Here is a 21590-nt window from a genome sequence, read left to right on the forward strand (position 1 = left end):
GATAGATAGATAGATAGATAGATAGATAGATAGATAGATAGATAGATAGATAGATAGATAGATAGATAGATAGATAGATAGATAGATAGATAGATAGATAGATAGATAGATAGATAGATAGATAGATAGATAGATAGATAGATAGATAGATAGATAGATAGATAGATAGATAGATAGATAGATAGATAGATAGATAGATAGATAGATAGATAGATAGATAGATAGATAGATAGATAGATAGATAGATAGATAGATAGATAGATAGATAGATAGATAGATAGATAGATAGATAGATAGATAGATGGGATATATTGGATAGTCTGGATAGTATGGATATATTGAATACATTGGATATATAGATTTGATAAATTGTATGAATTGGATATTTTTGATAAATAAGATAGATTGGATACATTGAATATATTGGATGAATTTCATATATTGAAAAGAATGGATTGATTGTACAGATGGCATATACATATATAACCTTGAAAAATGCCTCAAATATGCTATTAAAAAACTAATATAAAAATACCCTCTTATGGGTAAAATACATATGACAAAATATGCGCACAAATAGATACCAAATTTATTACATTGTTCTGAAACATAAAAATATGTATACACCATAAAAAACATGCTTTTGCATATTTTGGTGTCCCAGACTATAACTAATATAATAAACAAAACTACTTACAAATCACCAAATATTATGCTGGCTTATTTAGCTAGCATTTTGGCAGCCCTACAAAATGAACGATTCGAAAACCCTTTCTAACATTTGCCTTCTTGTCTTTTTAAATCATTAAACCTTTTGTTTTAAAATAAACAAAAATATATACATACTGCTCATTTGCCACATCCAATCACTAGAAATAAGTAGCTTCCACTTTCATCTCTGCCAACACTCACTCAGCAAGTATTTAACTAGCTAGATAGTTTAACTCATATTGAGTGCTTTTCTTCTGTTTAGTTCTCTTACAAAAGGCCTTTTTATGTGTGAACAAATTTGTGTTTTTGGGCAACTGCCAAAGTGAAAGGTTTTAGTAAACTTAAATTGTTTGAAAAAATATTTCAAAAAAAAAAGGATAACATTTTATGTTTTTCTAAGAGTATGTGTGTTTTTCTGTGGGTGTGAATGCTGTTGATTAAATCTTTCCCTTTTTTATAACCTATATCACTACAGTGGGGTATTATGAGTATCGGTAGTGTGTCCTCATCTGCATCTGTAGTTTTAAAACATAAAATCATATATGATGTAGTGTCTCAAATGTTCGGTCATGACCGACTTTTTGTTTTATTTTCCAAATAAAGCGGCTTAAAAACATAAAATAGCAGCAACAACAACAACAATCGAAAAGAGTGTAACGAAAATTCAAAACTTTAGCAACATTTTGGGAAATGATGTGGAAAATGGAAATGACACGGAGTAAAATACCAAAAAAAAAATTTTTTAGAAAAAGAAAATTTTACAATATGAAGCAGTAAAATAGAACTTCAAAATCTATTTAATACCTTTAAGCAACAAAATGTTACGCTCTTTAGTTGACTTAAACCAGAGGGTGTGCTGCTTACTTTAGGCACTTTGCGTCAGGGTATTGGATTTGAAGAATAACACTGATGATAAGGAATTTTGCCAGGCAATTGTGTTAATGTATAGATATTAGAGGGAAAATTTATTTTATGTTCATATCCTTAAAAGTTTTAAAAAGTTAATATTTCGGTTCTTTTGCTTGAGGTGAGATGACATACATATTTCATCACTTATTGGTTAATAAACAACTTAAGGTTTTAGAAAAGGGAGCGAGGAAGTAATCACTCTGTAACTTCCTCGAATTCCTTTTCCTATAAAACAAGTACCTTCGATTATTATTCGATGCAATTTTACCTCTGGGAGAGTAATCGATTGATAATCACTTACAGTCCAAAAAGGTCTTAAATTTAACTAAGACCAGTTTACACACCATGATTGCAAGCACTTCTGTGTTGTGATCAGGTTGTATAGTTAAAAATAGAACACTAGGTTCGTTTTGTCCCCTAAGTTTCAATCATTCATGGATTCCTACGAGTATTTTCTCAAATGTTTCGATTCATTGTTATTTTCTTTCGTAGGTGTCGATTTTCATAGTTTGCGACATATTTAGAGTCTGGTATACACGTCCGATGTTTGTATATAGTGTTCTTATATATGCACTATACAACGATAACGTATCGTATAACGGCCATTGGTCAGTTTGCTTAAAGATAGGAGACGTTTTGCTGAAAGTGACGTGTTATAATTAGCAACGATTCCAGATCCTGGTTTGATGTAGCGCTCATGGTCCGTTCCACTTACATATCTACTTTTTGTTCACATACATAAGTCCATCGGATTATTAAATCATAATATAGATTCCTTTCACAAGAATGACGACAATTCTCAAGTATATTGAATCCTATTTCCTGGAATCTGAGATACCACAGGCCGACCGATATAAGCACTCAGAATTACATAGAGGATAGTATGAACAAAACACGTCGGTGTTGAATGCTACGTATTCAAACCTTAAGCACGAAACTGGTCCTATGTCTTAATATGACACATTTCCTGTAAAAATAGTGTATAGTACTATGTATGAATACGTAGCATTCAACACCGACGTGTTTTGTTCATACTATCCTCTATGTAATTCTGAGTGCTTATATCGGTCGGCCTGGGGTATCTCAGATTCCAGGAAATAGGATTCAATGTACTTGAGAATTGTCGTCATTCTTGTGAAAGGAGAGGTTTCAGACTTAGCTTAAACAATATGTAGCCCTTGCGTTTGAGCCCAGCTATATCTAGACTTTCGAGATCGCTGCATTGCATATCTAAGGTTAGAGTTTTTAATCTATTAATTAATTAGTTAGTTAGTTAGTTAGTTAGTTAGTTAGTTAGTTAGTTTGTTAGTTAGTTAGTTAGTTAGTTAGTTAGTTAGTTAGTTAGTAGTTAGTTAGTTAGTTAGTTAGTTAGTTAGTTAGTTAGTTAGTTAGTTAGTTAGTTAGTTAGTTAGTTAGTTAGTTAGTTAGTTAGTAGTTGTTAGTTAGTTAGTTAGTTAGTTAGTTAGTTAGTTAGTTAGTTAGTTAGTTAGTTAGTTAGTAGTTAGTTAGTTAGTTAGTAGTTAGTTAGTTAGTTAGTTAGTTAGTAGTTAGTTAGTTAGTTAGTTACTTAGTTAGTTACTTAGTTAGTTTAGCTTAGTAGTTAGTTAGTTAGTTAGTTAGTTAGTTAGTTAGTTAGTTAGTTACTTAGTTAGTTACTTAGTTAGTTAGTTAGTTAGTTAGTTAGTTAGTTAGTTAGTTAGTTAGTTAGTTAGTTAGTTAGTTAGTTAGTTAGTTAGTTAGTTAGTTAGTTAGTTAGTTAGTTAGTTAGTTAGTTAGTTAGTTAGTTAGTTAGTTAGTTAGTTAGTTAGTAGTTAGTTAGTTAGTTAGTTAGTTAGTTAGTTAGTTAGTTAGTTAGTTAGTTAGTTAGTTAGTTAGTTAGTTAGTTAGTTAGTTAGTTAGTTAGTTAGTTAGTTAGTTAGTTAGTTAGTTAGTTAGTTAGTTAGTTAGTTAGTTAGTTAGTTAGTTAGTTAGTAGTTAGTTAGTTAGTTAGTTAGTTAGTTAGTTAGTTAGTTAGTTAGTTAGTTAGTTAGTTAGTTAGTTAGTTAGTTAGTTAGTTAGTTAGTTAGTTAGTTAGTTAGTTAGTAGTTAGTAGTTAGTTAGTTAGTTAGTTAGTTAGTTAGTTAGTTAGTTAGTTAGTTAGTTAGTTAGTTAGTAGTTAGTTAGTTAGTAGTTACTTAGTTAGTTAGTTAGTTAGTTAGTTAGTTAGTTAGTTAGTTAGTTAGTTAGTTAGTTAGTTAGTAGTTAGTTAGTTAGTTAGTTAGTTAGTTAGTTAGTTAGTTAGTTAGTTAGTTAGTTAGTTAGTTAGTTAGTTAGTTAGTTAGTTAGTTAGTTAGTTAGTTAGTTAGTTAGTTAGTTAGTTAGTTAGTTAGTTAGTTAGTTAGTTAGTTAGTTAGTTAGTTAGTTAGTTAGTTAGTTAGTTAGTTAGTTAGTTAGTTAGTAGTTAGTTAGTTAGTTAGTTAGTTAGTTAGTTAGTTAGTTAGTTAGTTAGTTAGTTAGTTAGTTAGTTAGTTAGTAGTTAGTTAGTTAGTTAGTTAGTTAGTAGTTAGTTAGTTAGTTAGTTAGTTAGTTAGTTAGTTAGTTAGTTAGTTAGTTAGTTAGTTAGTTAGTTAGTTAGTTAGTAGTAGTTAGTTAGTTAGTTAGTTAGTTAGTTAGTTAGTTAGTTAGTTAGTTAGTTAGTTAGTAGTTAGTTAGTTAGTTAGTTAGTTAGTTAGTTAGTTAGTTAGTTAGTTAGTTAGTTAGTTAGTTAGTTAGTTAGTTAGTTAGTTAGTAGTTAGTTAGTTAGTTAGTTAGTTAGTTAGTTAGTTAGTTAGTTAGTTAGTAGTTAGTTAGTTAGTAGTTAGTTAGTTAGTTAGTTAGTTAGTTAGTTAGTTAGTTAGTTAGTTAGTTAGTTAGTTAGTTAGTTAGTTAGTTAGTTAGTTAGTTAGTTAGTTAGTTAGTTAGTTAGTTAGTTAGTTAGTTAGTAGTTAGTTAGTTAGTAGTTAGTTAGTAGTTAGTTAGTTAGTTAGTTAGTTAGTTAGTTAGTTAGTAGTTAGTTAGTTAGTTAGTTAGTTAGTTAGTTAGTTAGTAGTTAGTTAGTTAGTTAGTTAGTTCGTTAGTTAGTTAGTTAGTAGTTAGTTAGTTAGTTAGTTAGTTAGTTAGTTAGTTAGTTAGTTAGTAGTAGTTAGTTAGTTAGTTAGTTAGTTAGTTAGTTAGTTAGTTAGTTAGTTAGTTAGTTAGTAGTTAGTAGTTAGTTAGTTAGTTAGTTAGTTAGTTAGTTAGTAGTTAGTTAGTTAGTTAGTTAGTTAGTTAGTTAGTTAGTTAGTTAGTTAGTTAGTTAGTTAGTTAGTTAGTTAGTTAGTTAGTAGTTAGTTAGTTAGTAGTAGTTAGTTAGTTAGTTAGTTAGTTAGTTAGTTAGTTAGTAGTTAGTTAGTTAGTTAGTTAGTTAGTTAGTTAGTTAGTTAGTTAGTTAGTTAGTTAGTTAGTTAGTAGTTAGTTAGTTAGTTAGTTAGTTAGTTAGTTGCGTGTGTATCTGGGAATCCACCTCCGAAGTTAAAGCGTTCGCTTCCTTGAAAAACTTTTAAGGACTTCAATAGATAACTCGGTAAATATGCGTCCAACTAAGAAAATCAGCTTAATTACTATTTTCTCACTTTATTGCCCCAAAATCGATTGTTTGATTGTAAGTATAAATCAGTGTTCCATAAAATCATGTAATCATATCCTTGTCCTTTACAAATTGTTTTGTCTTGTACGTTTATTCTGCAAAAGTCTATATGTCCTTTGAAGACATCAATAATTGAATATAAATTAAAAGATTTTCTTACTTAATCTAAATGCAATTATTTCTTATCCTTCACACACCTCATCCTCAGGTTAACTTGATAATTCTATAGTTATGCAATAAAAATACTCAAGGATTTTGTATGTGGGATGATGATGACTGTAACATGACCTGAAAATTTGTAATTTTAGTGAACATTGTTTTAAACTACATAATGGTTTTTAGTAGGGAAGCGGGGGAAAGTAGTATATGGAAACATAAAATGTGGGTAACTAAACATTGAAGGAAGTATTGGGTTAAATTTCTCACATCCTTGATAAATCCTTTAAGTTGTTTGGAGGTGTTGCACGACCTAAAACAAAAAAAACTCGACTGGGTTCTAAGTTTGTTCCTTACTAACTAGAGTAGTTCAATACTAAGGTTTTTGGTTTCAAAAATTAACCTCCCTAATTATTTAGTTAGTATGTGCGTTCGTTCTACTGTGAATGTCAATATTATCAAATATACACACACACAGGAGAACTGGACCTGTCCTGTTCTCTTCTGACTGTCTCTTTCCGTCTGTCTGATGTTTTGAAAACCAAAACTAATAATGCTTAATGGCCAAAGGACGATATGGAATAGTGTATGTTTCGACTAGAGAGGAAGTAAGGGTAAAACAAACGCACAAACATACATATATACATACATACATATGTTTTCAGTTTAACATTGTCACCTCAAACTGGAAAATGAAAACCAAACATAATTACAATGACCATTGATGCTTTTAACGTTTCAAAACGTTTTATTTATTTCTTTAGTGCAGAGTCCACCACTCCACCACCCCTCCGACTGGTTTAGTTAAGTTAGCTAAAGATAGTTTAGGAATAGAGAATGGTTTGTTCTTTGCTTCTTAATTTACCAGTGTCATTTTTATAATTAAATGTATATTTCACAATGATTGTATTTATATTGGGGAAAAAAATCTCAATGATACTTAAATGTTATTTTTTTTTTTTTTTTTTTTTTTTTTCTCTCAAGATAATTTGATTGTAGTCCAAGATGTCGGTTGTAAGGAAGGTCAGTTGGTTATGTGTGTGTATTACTTAACAAAGTGTTTGCTTTTTTTTTTTGTTGAAAATCTTAGAAGGTTAAAGAATTGTATAACATTTCAACTTAAATATTTATTTAAATGTTTGGCACTTTATGTTAAAAAGTTCAATTGTATCCAAAATTTAAAATTCCATTTTTTATATATTTTATTCAATATCATTTACTATAAATATTTATATGTGTAAGTAAAATACCATTGATTAATTATGTTCTTTTTTTCTTAAATAATATGTTCGCATATCTGGTTAAAAAAACAATTTGTAATTAAAATGTAATTATTATTTTTGTAAATGTATAAGTGTGCTTGCTTGCTTGTATTTGTTTAATTACTACCGCAATCTGCAAAAAAAAAGGATAAAACAAGAAAAATTGTATTAAATACTTTAACAATTATTTAATAGCATTAAAATACAAATTCTTACTTGGATCATCATCCCAACCACTTTGTATATCCAATTCTTTATTGCGTGCCTTAAGCCATACATATAAAGGACCAAAATACTCCATTACGCCTTTGCCGCTTAAAACGTTATCACCCGTAGCCTTTTCCATAGCCTCACGCCAATGTTTGGTGGCTCCCATTTGCATGACATTTCTGAAATATAAGAAATTTTTTGGCAATTGTTTAATTTTTCTCTAGAAGATCCTTTTTCCCGTTACTCACTTAATTATATCGCCTGCTGCTTTACTGCCATAGAAATCACAGTTTATAAGGGAAAAGAGGATTACCGGGCTATATTTCACCACTAGCCAAACAGAAACGACGAAAAGGGGAAACCCAAAAAGGCGGAAAGGAAGGGGCGGGGGGATGGGAAAAGAGGGAAAGGGGGGGCGGGGAAAAAAAGAAAAGGGGCGAACGAACGAACGAACGAACGAACGAACGAACGAACGAAACGAACGAACGAACGAACGAAACGAACGAACGAAACGAACGAACGAAAGAAACGAACGAACGAACGAACAACAAACGAACGAACGAACGAACGAAACGAACGAACGAAAACGAACGAAAAACGAACGAACGAACGAACGAACGCACGAACGAACGACGAACGAACGAACAACGAACGAACGAACGAACGAACGACGAACGAACGAACAAGAACGAACGAAACGAACGAACGAAGAACGAACGAACGAACGAACGAACGAACGAACGAACGAACGAACGAACGAACGAACGAACGAACGAACGAACAACGAACAAAGAACAACGAACGAACGAAACAAACGAACGAACGAACGAACGAACGAACGAACGAACGAACGAACGAACGAACGAACGACGAACGAACGAACGAACGAACGAACGAACGAACGAACGAACGAAGAACGAACGAACGAACGAAACGAACGAACTAACGAACGAACGAACAACGAACGAACGAACGAACGAACGAAAACGAACGAACGAACGAACGAGAACGAACGAAAGAACGAACGAACGAACGAACGAACGAACGAACGAACGAACGAACGAAACGAAACGAACGAAAACGAACGAACGAACGAACGAACGAACGAACGAACGAACGAACGAACGAAACGAACGAACGAACGAAACGAACGAACGAACAACGAACGAACGAACGAACGAACGAACGAAACGAACGAACGAAGAACGAACGAACGAACGAACGAACGAACGAACGAACGAAACGAACGAACGAACGAACGAACGAAAAAAACGAACGAAACGAACGAACGAACGAACGACAACGAACGAACGAACGAACGAACGAACGAACGAACGAACGAAACGAACGAACGAACGAAACGAACGAAGAAACGAACGAACGAACGAACGAACGAACGAACGAACGAACGAACGAACTAACGAACGAACGAACGAACGAACGAACGAACGAACGAACGAACGAACGAACTAAACTAACGAACTAACGAACTAACGAACGAAGAACGAACGAACTAAAAAACGAACGAACGAAACTAAACGAACTAACGAACGAACTAAAACGAACTAACGAACGAAACTAACTAAACTAACTAACCTAACTAACTAACTAACTAACAACTAATAACTAACTAACTAAACTAACCAAACCCCTAACGTAACTGAACTAACGAAACTAACTAAAAACTAACTAACTAACTAACTAACTAACTACTAACTAACTAACTTAACTAACTAACTAAACTAACTAGCTAACTAACAACTAACTAACTTAACTAACTAACTTAAGCTAACTAACTAACTAAAAATAAGAACTAACTAACTAACTAACTAACTACAACTAACTAAACTAACTAACTAACTAACTAACTAACTACCTACTAGCTAACTAACTAACTAACTAACTAACTAATAATTCGAGAGAATAAGGAGAAAATGTCTCTTTAATAAAGAGTTATTTTCTATAGAAAAATTCTTCTTAATAAAGAGTTATTTTCTATAGAAAATTGCTCTTTAGTAAAGAGTTACTTTCTATAGAAAATTGGTCTTTAGTAAAGAGTTATTTTTCTATAGAAAATTTCTCTTTTATAAAGAGTTGAAAATTATTTGCCCCAACTTACGCTGTATTAGGCTTCTCAGGATTAAGACCACGATAAAACTTATAGTCAGGATCGAAATGCTTTTCACTGCGACGATGAGGAGGCACCACACCCGCATATTTATACTGTAAACGCCAATAAGCACAATTATACTCATGAGGACCAATGCGACCATCCATGACATCAACAAGAAATTTATCATTTATAAAATACTGGGGAATGGCCAATAAAGTATGGACACCCTAAAAATTTGTATTAAAAAGAAACGATTAAACACATAAAATGTATAAAAACTATTCTTATAAATTCCCTACCATACGGAATAAACGATTCATTGATTCCTCAGCGGGTAAACTGGCATTAACCAAGATATGTAAACGATTCAAGTGACGTGGTGTACCCGAGGCAATAACCGAGGATTCACCCAAAGCACTACCAAAACCAGGGCAAGGTTCACGATCCAAACCGAAAGGTAGATTAGTTTTATAAATATTATATTGCAGTTCAGCCATATAACCATGCATTTGCATCAAAACTTTATAGTCCAATTTAGGACAATAACGCAAAGCCACATCGGGAGGAAAGTAATAGACTTCTGACTTACATTCGGGTCCCATTTCATCATCATTCATGCGACGAGAGAATTTTTGATAAAAGGCACTAGATTAAAGAAATGAAATTTGTTTTAATTATCTATTGAAATTTATCCAATAACTTACTCCGACATATGATTCAAACCCAAGGATTCAAAAAATTCCGCTGCCTTTTTATTAATGATGACAGGTGTGACATAAACCTCCTCTAGACGCTGCTTAACAGTGGGCAATTGTTTTTTAGGGTAGGGAGTACGAAATACCGAACGTGGATGCCAGGCTTGCATTAGCATTTGTTCCATAACCGGTGCTGGTATAGCACCATCCGAAGCCGTCAATGAATCACTATAAGTCTTACGTGCCCAGTAGCGTAGGTAAGCATGTAACTCTTTGTATAATGGCATTAGATCCCAAACCACATCTTCCAATTCACGTTGAAAATTCTCCGTTTCGTAATACAAATACCAAGTGCGAGATGGTGTAACATGACCTGAAATTAATTAAATTTCTTCTTCAATCGTACTCACACACACTTACAAACGTCGTACGTTCATACATCCATACATATGAATGCATGTATGCAAACGTGTAGCACAAGGATGAGCTTGAACATTGTTTACATGTCAATGTTGCAACTCAACACATACAGGAACACATGTATCTACTAGGACATGCCATGCAGTCCATGTGTGTGCATTTAAAGACACAGTAAAAGGAAAATATATTTAATTTTAACAACAAAAAAAAAAGGGAATAATGACGCCGAAGACGATAATGATGCCACCGGGCAAGATGTGAGAAATAAAAGTTTTTATTTGTCGGCAAGAGGTCACAATTAAGCAGCAAGTATTAGAGAAACATGCAAATTAATAGACTTTGTTTTTGGGAAAAAGTTTGTTAAAGATCTTTTATTGCAATAAATTTAAATTGCCATAAGTTGGAATCATTGAAAGGAAAATGTGCTTTTTAGGAGAATATATTTATATTTCAAAGAAATGGAATGGAATCATGGAGATAAATGTTCATTTGCTTTTGTAAAAACAAACAGAATAGAAATCTATAAGAGATTTATTTGAATAGAGAAAGAAACTTTGAGGGCCTAGCTAAAAAGTAACGTTTCACCAACCACCCCCCCCCCATTGGGCTTAAAACGCCGGTGTATATTTACGTATATGGATGTCCGGTCCGGTATAAGTGCAATTTGCTCAAGCCCTTGAGCGATCTAATCTCTTGCCATAGTAGCCCCATTGGGGAATAACAGGTGTCATGAGACAAGTTCAATCTAACCCCGATAAAGGAGAAGGCAATCACTGGTTAGAGTCGATATAAGGGGCGGACCCAACATCAGGTGAGTACATTCTATTGATGCTATGAGAATGTCATTGTGCCCACAAACATTCTCATCATCCAAAAACTCAACCCAGTGCATTCTTGCACCTTATATGTCGCCCAATCACACTATTAATATGGCTTCTGTTGGTTTGGCAACAGCACCTAGAGACGTATTTGGTAGCCCAAAATAACCAAAATAATAAATCATGATTCCTCTTCATGAACCGATCTGTGAACAAGGATGTAGGAATGTCCAAAGTCAACTGAACCCCGACAAAAAGTCGCGTAGGATGAATCAATATATCCCGTTGAGATGGTAACAGTACCGAGAAACTTCTCCGAAGCTTAAGCTTAGGCATACTAAATCAGTACTAATCTCTAATATATGGAGACTTTCCCAATCTTTCGCCAATTTTCGCATCCGTTCTATTCCCATGATAATAAAGGCAATCACTGAACGCTAACCTGACAATTCCACAGCATATAGCGGTTCAGGAATCCAGCATATGCTGCTTTGTACACAGACCTGTGTCATTTGAAAATAGAATTAACCAACGCATTATGTATAGGATATATTAGCCCTTAAACCAACATTATCTTCCCGCGAATTTGGATTTAAACCACAGCCACTACGTTGATCCCGAAAGAACCTCAACCAACAGACCAACCGGGACAAGTCATGCGGGCAACTGGCCACCCGTAGTACCAGATTATGTGGTTCTCTAGTTAGACCATATCAAGGACTAGCCGAGGAGTGAAGTGACCATTTTATAGTCCCGGCAGACTAGAGGTACTGGTAGCACCTCTTAATCCCAGGATTGCAAAAAACCATGATGAGGGTCTTACATCAAGGAAACATGCCCCGGGGGCTAGATTCGTTATAGAGTTGCATAGAGTGAATTGATGGTACCTAAGATCACAATGTCCAGTAAGTAATCCCGTTAGTACTCTGAAAATCGCTTTTATTGAGCGCTAGTAGCTTTTGGGGTTTTCCCTTCGAGTGTTATAAAACTTTTGGCCTGTCTAAGCCTTGTTATTGCTTCCCATTGACGAGCCCATTCAGATTTCACCCAAGAGTCACATTTAGCTTGGGCGTATCCTTGGGGAATGCCAAAGAAGGTCTTAGGGCCAATTAGTTGGCGAAGGGCTCCTCTATTTGCTAGGCAGTCGGCCCTTTCATTGAAAGAGTGACCCTCATGACCAGGTATCCAACTTAAAGTTAGTTTGTTGTGTTTACCTAATTCATTGAGTGAAGTCAAGCAGTCCGATACAACACCCGACCTAACTTCGTATGACAATAAGGCCTTGAGTGATGCTTGGCTATACGAAGGAGAATGGTTCATCTCCTAACGCACTAACTACCACAAATAAAGGTGACATATATTTCTGCTTGAAAGATTGAAGTATAGTATCCCAGGGGATTTGCCTTTTGGAAGTTGGGGCCACAAATACCCACTTGGCCATTTTTTTGTTTGAATCTTTCAGTGAACCAAACCTGATCAGCATTTTCTTGCCACCAAGTTTAATCAGTCTATAAGTCCCTATTCGGTATAATAACCTCAAATGATCTATCGAAAACCATACTCGGTGACCCACAGTCGGGAATTCTCTTATGGGCAAACAAGTCACCAGTTTTCAAGCTGCCAGCTTCATCCTTGATAAGGATGTACAGTGGAATATGCAATATTGCACCTATGGCATATGTGGAACAAGTACTCATAGCTTCACTTATAGAGACACAAATGAGACACTAACATCTTGTCGAAAGAAGCCCGAGTTGTGACCTGTTCCACCTTTTGCCACCAAGCCAAAGAGGTCAATGTGGGCTTTATTATGGTATCAAATGTCCAGAAAATCAATTTCGGCTTGAGACCCCATGCACTACGAAACTGCTTTTTACAGGTATGTAGTGCTCTGATGGCTTTGTTAATAGTACTGGATATATGCTAATTCCAATTAAGGGTCTTGCCAAGAATGATCCCCAGATATTTAACTTCTTCGGAAAACTTAATTGTTGAACGTTGGCTCAATGAGTTCCAGAGTTTCAGCGTCTTGTAAATGGTGCAAGAATGGTTTTTGAGGGGTTGATAATAAGCTCTCTCTCTTGACACCATTTTGAATGTTAGATTGATCACTTCTTGCATCCGCTCCAATATCGTTACGTCATCAAATCCTGTCACGGATATGATAAGATCGTCTGCCTAACCATATGTACGGAAACATAAGTCATTAAGTTTTTCAAGTAGACTATCGATAACCAGTGTGCGCAGCAGTGGCGACAGTACGCCTCCTTGAGGACAGCCTCTGGTAGCCCTTATGGTCCTCGATCTTCTACATAGATTCAAAGACTCTGGATGTCAGTATTTCCAGTGTCCAGTTTCTTATGACAGCTGGTATGGCTTTTTTACGTAATGCATTTCTATAACACCATACGACGTATTGTCGAAGGCTCCTTGTATGTCTATAATCGCTCAAAGGGCCCAGAGCCTTTTCGTTCTGTGTCGTAACTTGGTGTATGGCTGTCGCCTTTGATTAGCCAGGTATCTCTTTATTGAAGAGATACTTTCTATACAAAATTTCTCTTTATTGAAGAGATATTTTCTATAGAAAATTTCTCTTATTTTAAAAGTTCTTTTCTAGAGAATGCTTTTTATACCCACCATCAAAAAAGATGGGGGGTATATTGATTTTGTCATTCCGTTTGTAACACATTGAAATATTGATCATAGACCTCATTAAATTCTAAGACGACCTAGCCATGTCTGTCCGTCTGTCCGTCCGTCCGTCTGTCTGTCTGTCTGTTGAAAGCACGATAGAGTCCGAATGGAAAGAGCTAGAGGGTTGAAATTTCACATAAATATTTCTTATAGGCAAGGTTTGTTTGGCATTGGAAATGGGCAATATCGGTCCACGTTTACGGATAGCCCCCATACAAGTGGCCCCTCGAAAAGCAGCTTTAACAGCCATAACTTGTTTAAAAATACGAATATAGCGATGAAATTCGACATAAGTAAGTTTCCTATGATCCAAAATCACTATGTAAAATTTTATGAGGATCGGTCCATAATTGACCCTACCCCCCATATAAGGTCCCCTTCAGAAAATGACTTTAACGCTCATTACTGGCTTAAAAATACTAGTATATAGATGAAATTTGACATAAGTAAGTTTCATACGAGTCAAAATCTATCTAAAAAATTTTATGAGGATCGGTCCATGATTGACCCTACCCCCCATTAAAGGTCTCCTTCAGAAAATGACTGCAACGCTCATTAATGGTTTAAAAATACGTGTGTAGCGATGAAATTCGACACAAGTAAATTTAATACGAACCAAATTCTGTCTACCAAATTTTATGAGGATCGACCCATAATTGACCCTACCCCCCTATATAAGATCCCATTCAGAAAATTACTTTAACGCTTATAACTGGCCTAAATATACGAGTATATAGATTAAATTCGACATAAGTAAGTTTCGTTCGTGTCAAACGAGGTTTGATGGTGGGTATATAAGATTCGGCATAGCCGAATATAACACTCTTACTTGTTCCATTTTAAGATTTCCTATAAAAGTAAATATGAGCTCTTTAAGCTTTAAAACAGATTTTGGTAGAAGTTTTTTTTCTGGTGAACCAACAAAACATTTCTAATCAGATTTTTGTGCCATTTTTTTGTGTGAATTTCTAAACTTTGTGGTTTTGGTCAATGCGTAATAATAAGAGTCTTACAAGCTATTGGAATTAAAGCAAAAATTCAAAGATAAGTTTTGTTTTGCTTAGTTTTATGTTGGTGAATTACGAAAATCTTGATACCTTTTCCTATTCAACAAAACCCCAATCCATTGACCTAGTTAATTGCATTCTTATCTTAACAACTAACAAATAAAGAAAAAAAATTAAATGTCTTTTCTTTACATCCTATGTTGTCGGGGTAACGAAGGACAATCAATATGACCATTTGCTTAAAAACCCCTTTAATTCTTAATTCCCCCCTTAATTCTTTTCAGTAGTTTTTGTGTTCTTTTTTTTTATCCAATCACACCATACTCACCGTTATAGGTGGCTGCTATACGCAGCAGGCGTACAAAATCGATAAATGTTGATTTGCCTAAATCACGTTCAGACAATGCCTGTCGCCATTTAATCCATTGAAATTCCAAATCCATATAGTTTCTGGTACGCACAATGTGTCCAATTATCGTCGGCACCATGGCCCACTGCTGACTGCAATCCTGTTGAACACACACCAAACGTGATGTTATAAATGTTTGCATGGTGTGCAGCAACTCCTTGGCCTGTTCAAAGTCTCGTCTACCCAGACCATATAGTTGCAGCTTCGACAGACGTTGCACCTGGCGTCGTAGTGTTGAATTTTTTAATTGTTGCACTGGTATAACGCTGAGATTACCTGCCAACTCGTAGACCAGGTTATGATAGTCTCTGTCTATTTCCTGTTTGATGGGCGCTTGATTAACACTGTATCCTCTGCCCTGCGTTAGACTATAGAAGAGTTCACGTTTGCGATTGTAAATCGATTGCATGCGCTTAATGGCCGTGTCCAATGCCTTTGAAGCATGAGCTTCATAAACGGAGGAATGTAGGTATTTGTCAGTGGTATTTGTTGTAGCATTTGTCGTGGATATTGTTGCTGTTGCTAGTGTTGCATTCTTAATGTTGGTTGATGTTGCAGTCGTGTTGCTGGATGAGGTGAGATTTTGATTGGCGGAGGTGGAGGCTTTGCTCTGGCAAAGGGCCAAGCTAAAAATAACAAACTGTAAATATAGCAGAAGATGAAAAAAAAAATCATGTTAAGTTTTGCATAAAAGTTTTTTAATGTTCAAAAAGAAAGAGAAAAAAGAAAATCTGTGATTAAGGAAAAGCAGTTACTTTTTTTCCAATAAAAGTAACAGGAACTTCAATGTGTTAGTTTCTTGTTTTCCAGCTCTAAAGCTCCGGATATAAAAAACCCTTTTGCCTTAAACATCAACTGTTAAAAATAAATAAATTCTTAAGTAATCTGCTGAGAGCCAAAGAGGCCAACAGCAAATTACTTAAAAACCTGAGGCAATTTTGTTATTTATTACTTACCGTTATTTTAAAGAAGATGGATTTCATCTTTCTTTGTGTGTGTGTGCGTGTGTGTCTAGTAGTAAAACTTCCTTTTCTGTTTTATTTTCTTAATTTTTTTGGGGTTTCTTTTATAGATTTACCACTTTAAGTTCAAAATTGCTTTCTTTTTATAGTTTGTTTTGATTATTTTTTGTTGTTATTTTTTAACAGCAATGATTGCATAAAGTAGAGAAAAAATAATAAAAACATTTCCTTGATTATATTTCAAAGTTTTTTTTTCTCTTATACATCACAAACAAATATAAAAAATATAACAAATAAAGAAGTAAAAGTGGTCAAAAACGACTACGATATCAACTAACTAACTCTTAATATAGGAGAACTTTTCTAGAACTATTAATATAAGAGAACTAACTCTATAGAAAATAACTGCTAATATAAGAGAAATTTTCTTTAGAAAACATCTTTTAATATGAGAGAACTATTCTATAGAAAATAACTCTTAATATAAGAGAACTTTTCCGCTGAACTAGAACTGAACTAGAACTAAATTAGAACTGAACTAGAACTGAACTAGAACTGAACTAGAACTAAACTAGAACTGAACTAGAACTGAACTAGAACTGAACTAGAACTGAACTAGAACTGAACTAGAACTGAACTAGAACTGAACTAGAACTGAAGAACTGAACTAGAACTGAACTAGAACTGAACTAGAACTGAACTAGAACTGAACTAGAACTGAACTAGAACTGAACTAGAACTGAACTAGAACTGAACTAGAACTGAACTAGAACTGAACTAGAACTGAACTAGAACTGAACTAGAACTGAACTAGAACTGAACTAGAACTGAACTAGAACTGAACTAGAACTGAACTAGAACTAGAACTGAACTAGAACTGAACTAGAACTGAACTAGAACTGAACTAGAACTGAACTAGAACTGAACTAGAACTGAACTAGAACTGAACTAGAACTAAACTAGAACTGATCTAGAACTGAACTAGAACTGAACTAGCACTGAACTAAACTGAACTAGAACTGAACTAGAACTGAACTAGAACTGACTAGAACTGAACTAGAAACTGAACTAGAACTGAACTAGAACTGAACTAGAACTGTAACTAGACTGAACTAGAACTGAACTAGAACTGAACTATACTGAACTAGAACTGAACTAGAACTGAACTAGAACTGAACTAGAACTGACTAGAACTGAACTAGAAACTGAACTAGAACTGAACTAGAACTGAACTAGAACGAACTAGAACTGATCTAGAACGAACTAGAACTGAACTAGAACTGAACTAGAACTGAACTAGAACTGAACTAGAACTGAAACTAGAACTGAACTAGAACTGAACCAGAACTGAACTAGAACTGAACTAGAACTGAACTAGAACTGAACTAGAACTGAACTAGAACTGAACTAGAACTGAACTAGAACTGAAACTAGAACTGAACTAGAACTGAACTAGAACTGAACTAGAACTGAACTAGAACTGAACTAGAACTGAACTAGAACTGAACTAGAACTGAACTAGAACTGAACTAGAACTGAACTAGAACTGAACTAGAACTGAACTAGAACTGAACTAGAACTGAACTAGAACTGAACTAGAACTGAACTAGAACTGAACTAGAACTGAACTTGAACTAGAACTGAACTAGAACTGAACTAGAACTGAACTAGAACTGAACTAGAACTGAACTAGAACTGAACTAGAACTGAACTAGAACTGAACTAGAACTGAACTAGAACTGAACTAGAACTGAACTAGAACTGAACTAGAACTTAACTAGAACTGAACTAGAACTGAACTAGAACTGAACTAGAACTGAACTAGAACTGAACTAGAACTGAACTAGAACTGAACTAGAACTGAACTAGAACTGAACTAGAACTGAACTAGAACTGAACTAGAGCTGAACTAGAACTGAACTAGAACTGAACTAGAACTGAACTAGAACTGAACTAGAACTGAACTAGAACTAGAACTGAACTAGAACTGAACTAGAACTGAACTAGAACTGAACTAGAACTGAACTAGAACTGAACTAGAACTGAACTAGAACTGAACTAAGAGAACTTTTCTACCAAAAGATTCTATATAAATAAATCTCAAACGAGTGATATAATCTAATGTTTGCCTGTACTACAAACATTAGAACAAACCCATTACACTTTCCCCACTTTATAGTTGTGTAGGGCGAAATAAATAAACAAGATAAGAAATTCAGAATACAAGCAAACACATACAAAATTAAGAAAACACCATCATTCATTCAATTCCTACATTCATTGATGTAAATGTTAAATTTCAAGAGTGTTGATATTTGACGAGTGTGTATTTTAGTTTTTTTGTATGTTAAATATATTATTTTTATTTTCGTTTGTATTAAGTGCTGGTGACCTTGATCCAGAACAAAATGACGTAAATTTCTGTTTAATATTTTTTCTCAAACTTTTTTAAAGACAAAAAAGAAAATAATTTATTTTAACTTTTTAACTTTAGTTTGCACAAGTACATTTTAGTGGGCTCTTACAACACATTCCAATAGTTTTTCATCGAAGAAGGCAAAGCAAAAAAACTTTGCGCCATTAAATGAATTCTCTATGACTTTTAGATGTTTTTAACGTTTGTTTTCATTGCTAAAGCACTTTTATCCTTTTTCGAAAAAGTTTTTTTCTTCTTGTTTTTTTTATTTTTTGTTTAATTTCAATACGAATGTTTTCCTATTTGAATGTTTAAACGATCAACATCTCACGCAAGACTGAGTTTGAATTGTAATTTTTTTTTTTTGAAAAATGTGTTAATCTCAGCGTTGATTTGAATATAAATACAGAGCTTATCTTGGTTAGAGGGTATTTGATTTTGTTTTTTTTTCTCTCATTTAGAAATGCTGTTTAGTTGTAGGATTGTTTGAGGTCTAAATATTTTGTTTTAACTTTCGAGTCAAACAAACTGTACCAATGCAATAGAAATCTTCTCAAGAAACAAAATTTCTATAAAAACTTTCTTTTAAAAATAACTCTTAATATAAGAGAAATTTTCTGCAGAAAATTTAAACTAGAACTGAACTAGAACTGAACTAGAACTGAACTAGAACTGAACTAGAACTGAACTAGAACTGAACTAGAACTGAACTAGAACTGAACTAGAACTAAACTAGAACTGAACTAGAACTGAACTAGAACTGAACTAGAACTGAACTAGAACTGAACTAGAACTGAACTAGAACTGAACTAGAACTGAACTAGAACTGAACTAGAACTGAACTAGAATTGAACTAGAACTGAACTAGAACTGAACTAGAACTGAACTAGAACTGAACTAGAACTGAACTAGAACTGAACTAGAACTGAACTAGAACTGAACTAGAACTGAACTAGAACTGTACTATTACTGAAGTAGAACTGAACTAGAACTGAACTAGAACTGAACTAGAACTGAACTAGAACTGAACTAGAACTGACTAGAACTAGAACTGAACTAGAACTGAACTGGAACTGAACTAGAACTGAACTAGAACTGAACTAGAACTGAACTCAGAACTGAACTAGAACTGAACTAGAACTGAACTAGAACTGAACTAGAACTGAACTAGAACTGAACTAGAACTGAACTGACTAGAACTGAACTAGAACTGAACTAGAAACTGAACTAGAACTGAACTAGAACTGAACTAGAACTGAACTAGAACTGAACTAGAACTGAACTAGAACTGAACTAGAACTGAACTAGAACTGAACTAGAACTAAACTAAACTGAACTAGAACTGAATTAGAACTGAATCTAGAACTGAACTAGAACTGAACTAGAACTGAACTAGAACTGAACTAGAAACTGAACTAGAACTGAACTAGAACTGAACTAGAACTGAACTAGAAACTGAACTAGAACTGAACTAGAACTGAATTAGAACTAACTAGAACTAGAACTGAACTAGAACTGAACTAGAACTGAACTAGAAACTGAACTAGAACTGAACTAGAACTGAACTAGAACTGAACTAGAACTGAACTAGAACTGAACTAGAACTCTGAACTATAACTGAACTAGAACCTGACTAGAACTGACTAGAACTGAACTAGTACTAACTAGAACTGACTAGAACTGACTAGAACTGAACTAGAACTGAACTAGAACTGAACTAGAACTGAACTAGAACTGAACTAGAACTGAACTAGAACTGAAACTAGAACTGAACTAGAACTGAACTAGAACTGAACTAGAACTGAAACTAGAAGTGAACGAGAACTGAACTAGAACTGAACTAGAACTGAACTAGAAACTGAACTAGAACTGAACTAGAACTGAACGAGAACCGTTATAATATAAGAGAAATTTTAGTAAAAAAAGTTTAAATTGTTTGTGTTTAAGTTGTAAAATTAAATAAATTCAATAATTTTCTCATACAATTAAGGTTTGTTTTTTGTTAATAAACTATAAATTAAAAGAACTTTTCCATAAAGTCGGCAGTACGATTTGGGGCATTAACTTTGCGGCATTCTGAAAATTTTAGAAAATAAAAAAATTAACGAGTTCTTTATTTCATTTGTGGCATTACTTACGATCTGTTGTCATCCAGCCAACATGTAAATTTTTATCCAAATTATCTTCGGCAATCCAAGTGTGTAACGGTTCAAAGTATTCCATAAAGGGAGTGGCAGATAATTTCGTTAATTGTTGTATGGTAAGATCTTTAATTAACTCACGCCAGGGTTTAGTGGAACCAGCCTTCATCATTTCCCTACAAATATAAAGAACAAATTGTTTAAGAATTTAGTAAATTTCGAAAGTTTATTGTAAAAATCTCACTTGAATATAAGGCCAGCATGTTTGCTATTATCAAATCACAGTTATGCAAAGTTTTGTAAGCATTGCCTATCTGATACTCGCCGATTTTCAAGCAGATACCTCTATAGATTTGATAACCCAAAAATTCACCAAACAATTTTCTGAAAGTTGTTAAAGATTATTTCACTTTTCCCGGTTTGGGGCCTTAAAATTCCAAAATTTCTTACCTAGTGCTGCTAAATTGGTCAACAATGCCTTCATAGAATTTATAGGGCATATCATAGGCATTGGCATCAGTTTCTACGGGTCTCTGAACTCCCATATATTTCTCCATAAGATTCCAATAATGACAATTAATCTGATCTGGTCTTATTTTTTTGTCTATAATATCGGTCCATAGCTTTTCGTGCACAAAATATGTGGGTATGGACAACACAGTATGAACGGCCTTGATAAATATGAAATCAAGCAGTATTGATTATAGAGAGCAACAGAGCGAGAGATAAGAATTTCTATGTAAATATTTACTTACCAAACGATACAGTCTATTTAGATTCAAAATATCATCATAATTATAATCTTGCAATAAGCCCAGACACTGTTGCAAATGTTGTGGTGTTGATACCGACAATATAATGGCCTCACCCAAGGCGTTGCCAAAACCGGGACAAGCTTCTTGATTCAAACCCACACGTAATTGTTCTTCATTAATGCATATTGTATTTGGGCGACATCACACCGTGGGGTTTGTAAAGTTTTTTATAGTAAACTTTGGGACAATAGTTGAGTTCAATTTCACCG

General features: G+C 34.1%; 2 protein-coding genes and 1 pseudogene across 2 annotated transcripts; all 3 read right to left on the reverse strand.

Annotated features, from left to right (window-relative positions):
• Positions 1-6564: 6564 nt before the first annotated feature.
• On the reverse strand, positions 6565-7231 carry LOC119612465 (angiotensin-converting enzyme-like). The gene is made up of 3 exons (XM_037968272.1): positions 7140-7231; positions 6898-7070; positions 6565-6814 (listed from the first exon to the last, which is right to left on the reverse strand). Exons 2-3 carry the CDS (start codon positions 7061-7063, stop codon positions 6798-6800), a joined length of 183 nt encoding a protein of 60 aa, XP_037824200.1. The 5' UTR covers positions 7064-7070; positions 7140-7231; the 3' UTR covers positions 6565-6797.
• A 1775-nt stretch (positions 7232-9006) lies between these two features.
• Positions 9007-18756, reverse strand: LOC119612463 (angiotensin-converting enzyme-like). Its single transcript, XM_037968270.1, has 6 exons — positions 18535-18756; positions 16004-16144; positions 14967-15687; positions 9709-10072; positions 9304-9649; positions 9007-9231 (listed from the first exon to the last, which is right to left on the reverse strand). The coding sequence occupies exons 2-6, from the start codon at positions 16028-16030 to the stop codon at positions 9007-9009; spliced, it is 1683 nt and encodes a 560-aa protein (XP_037824198.1). The 5' UTR covers positions 16031-16144; positions 18535-18756.
• Positions 18757-20397: 1641 nt separating this feature from the next.
• On the reverse strand, positions 20398-21586 carry LOC119612464 (annotated as a pseudogene).
• Positions 21587-21590: the final 4 nt, after the last annotated feature.

The sequence above is a fragment of the Lucilia sericata genome, unplaced genomic scaffold, assembly GCF_015586225.1.
Source record: "Lucilia sericata isolate MDLA Ls3-8-SP2 unplaced genomic scaffold, ASM1558622v1 Contig001694F_arrow, whole genome shotgun sequence".
NCBI classification, from domain to species: Eukaryota; Metazoa; Arthropoda; class Insecta; order Diptera; family Calliphoridae; genus Lucilia; species Lucilia sericata.

Coding starts and splice junctions, on each gene's coding strand:
- LOC119612463 (XM_037968270.1), bottom strand. CDS start 16,030: ATGAAATCCATCTTCTTTAAAATAACG. Junction 15,688..16,003: donor CCATCTTCTTTAAAATAACG/GTAAGTAATAAA, acceptor CTATATTTACAG/TTTGTTATTTTTAGCTTGGC. Junction 9,232..9,303: donor TGAATCGTTTATTCCGTATG/GTAGGGAATTTA, acceptor ACAAATTTTTAG/GGTGTCCATACTTTATTGGC.
- LOC119612465 (XM_037968272.1), bottom strand. CDS start 7,063: ATGCAAATGGGAGCCACCAAACATTGGCGTGAGGCTATGGAAAAGGCT.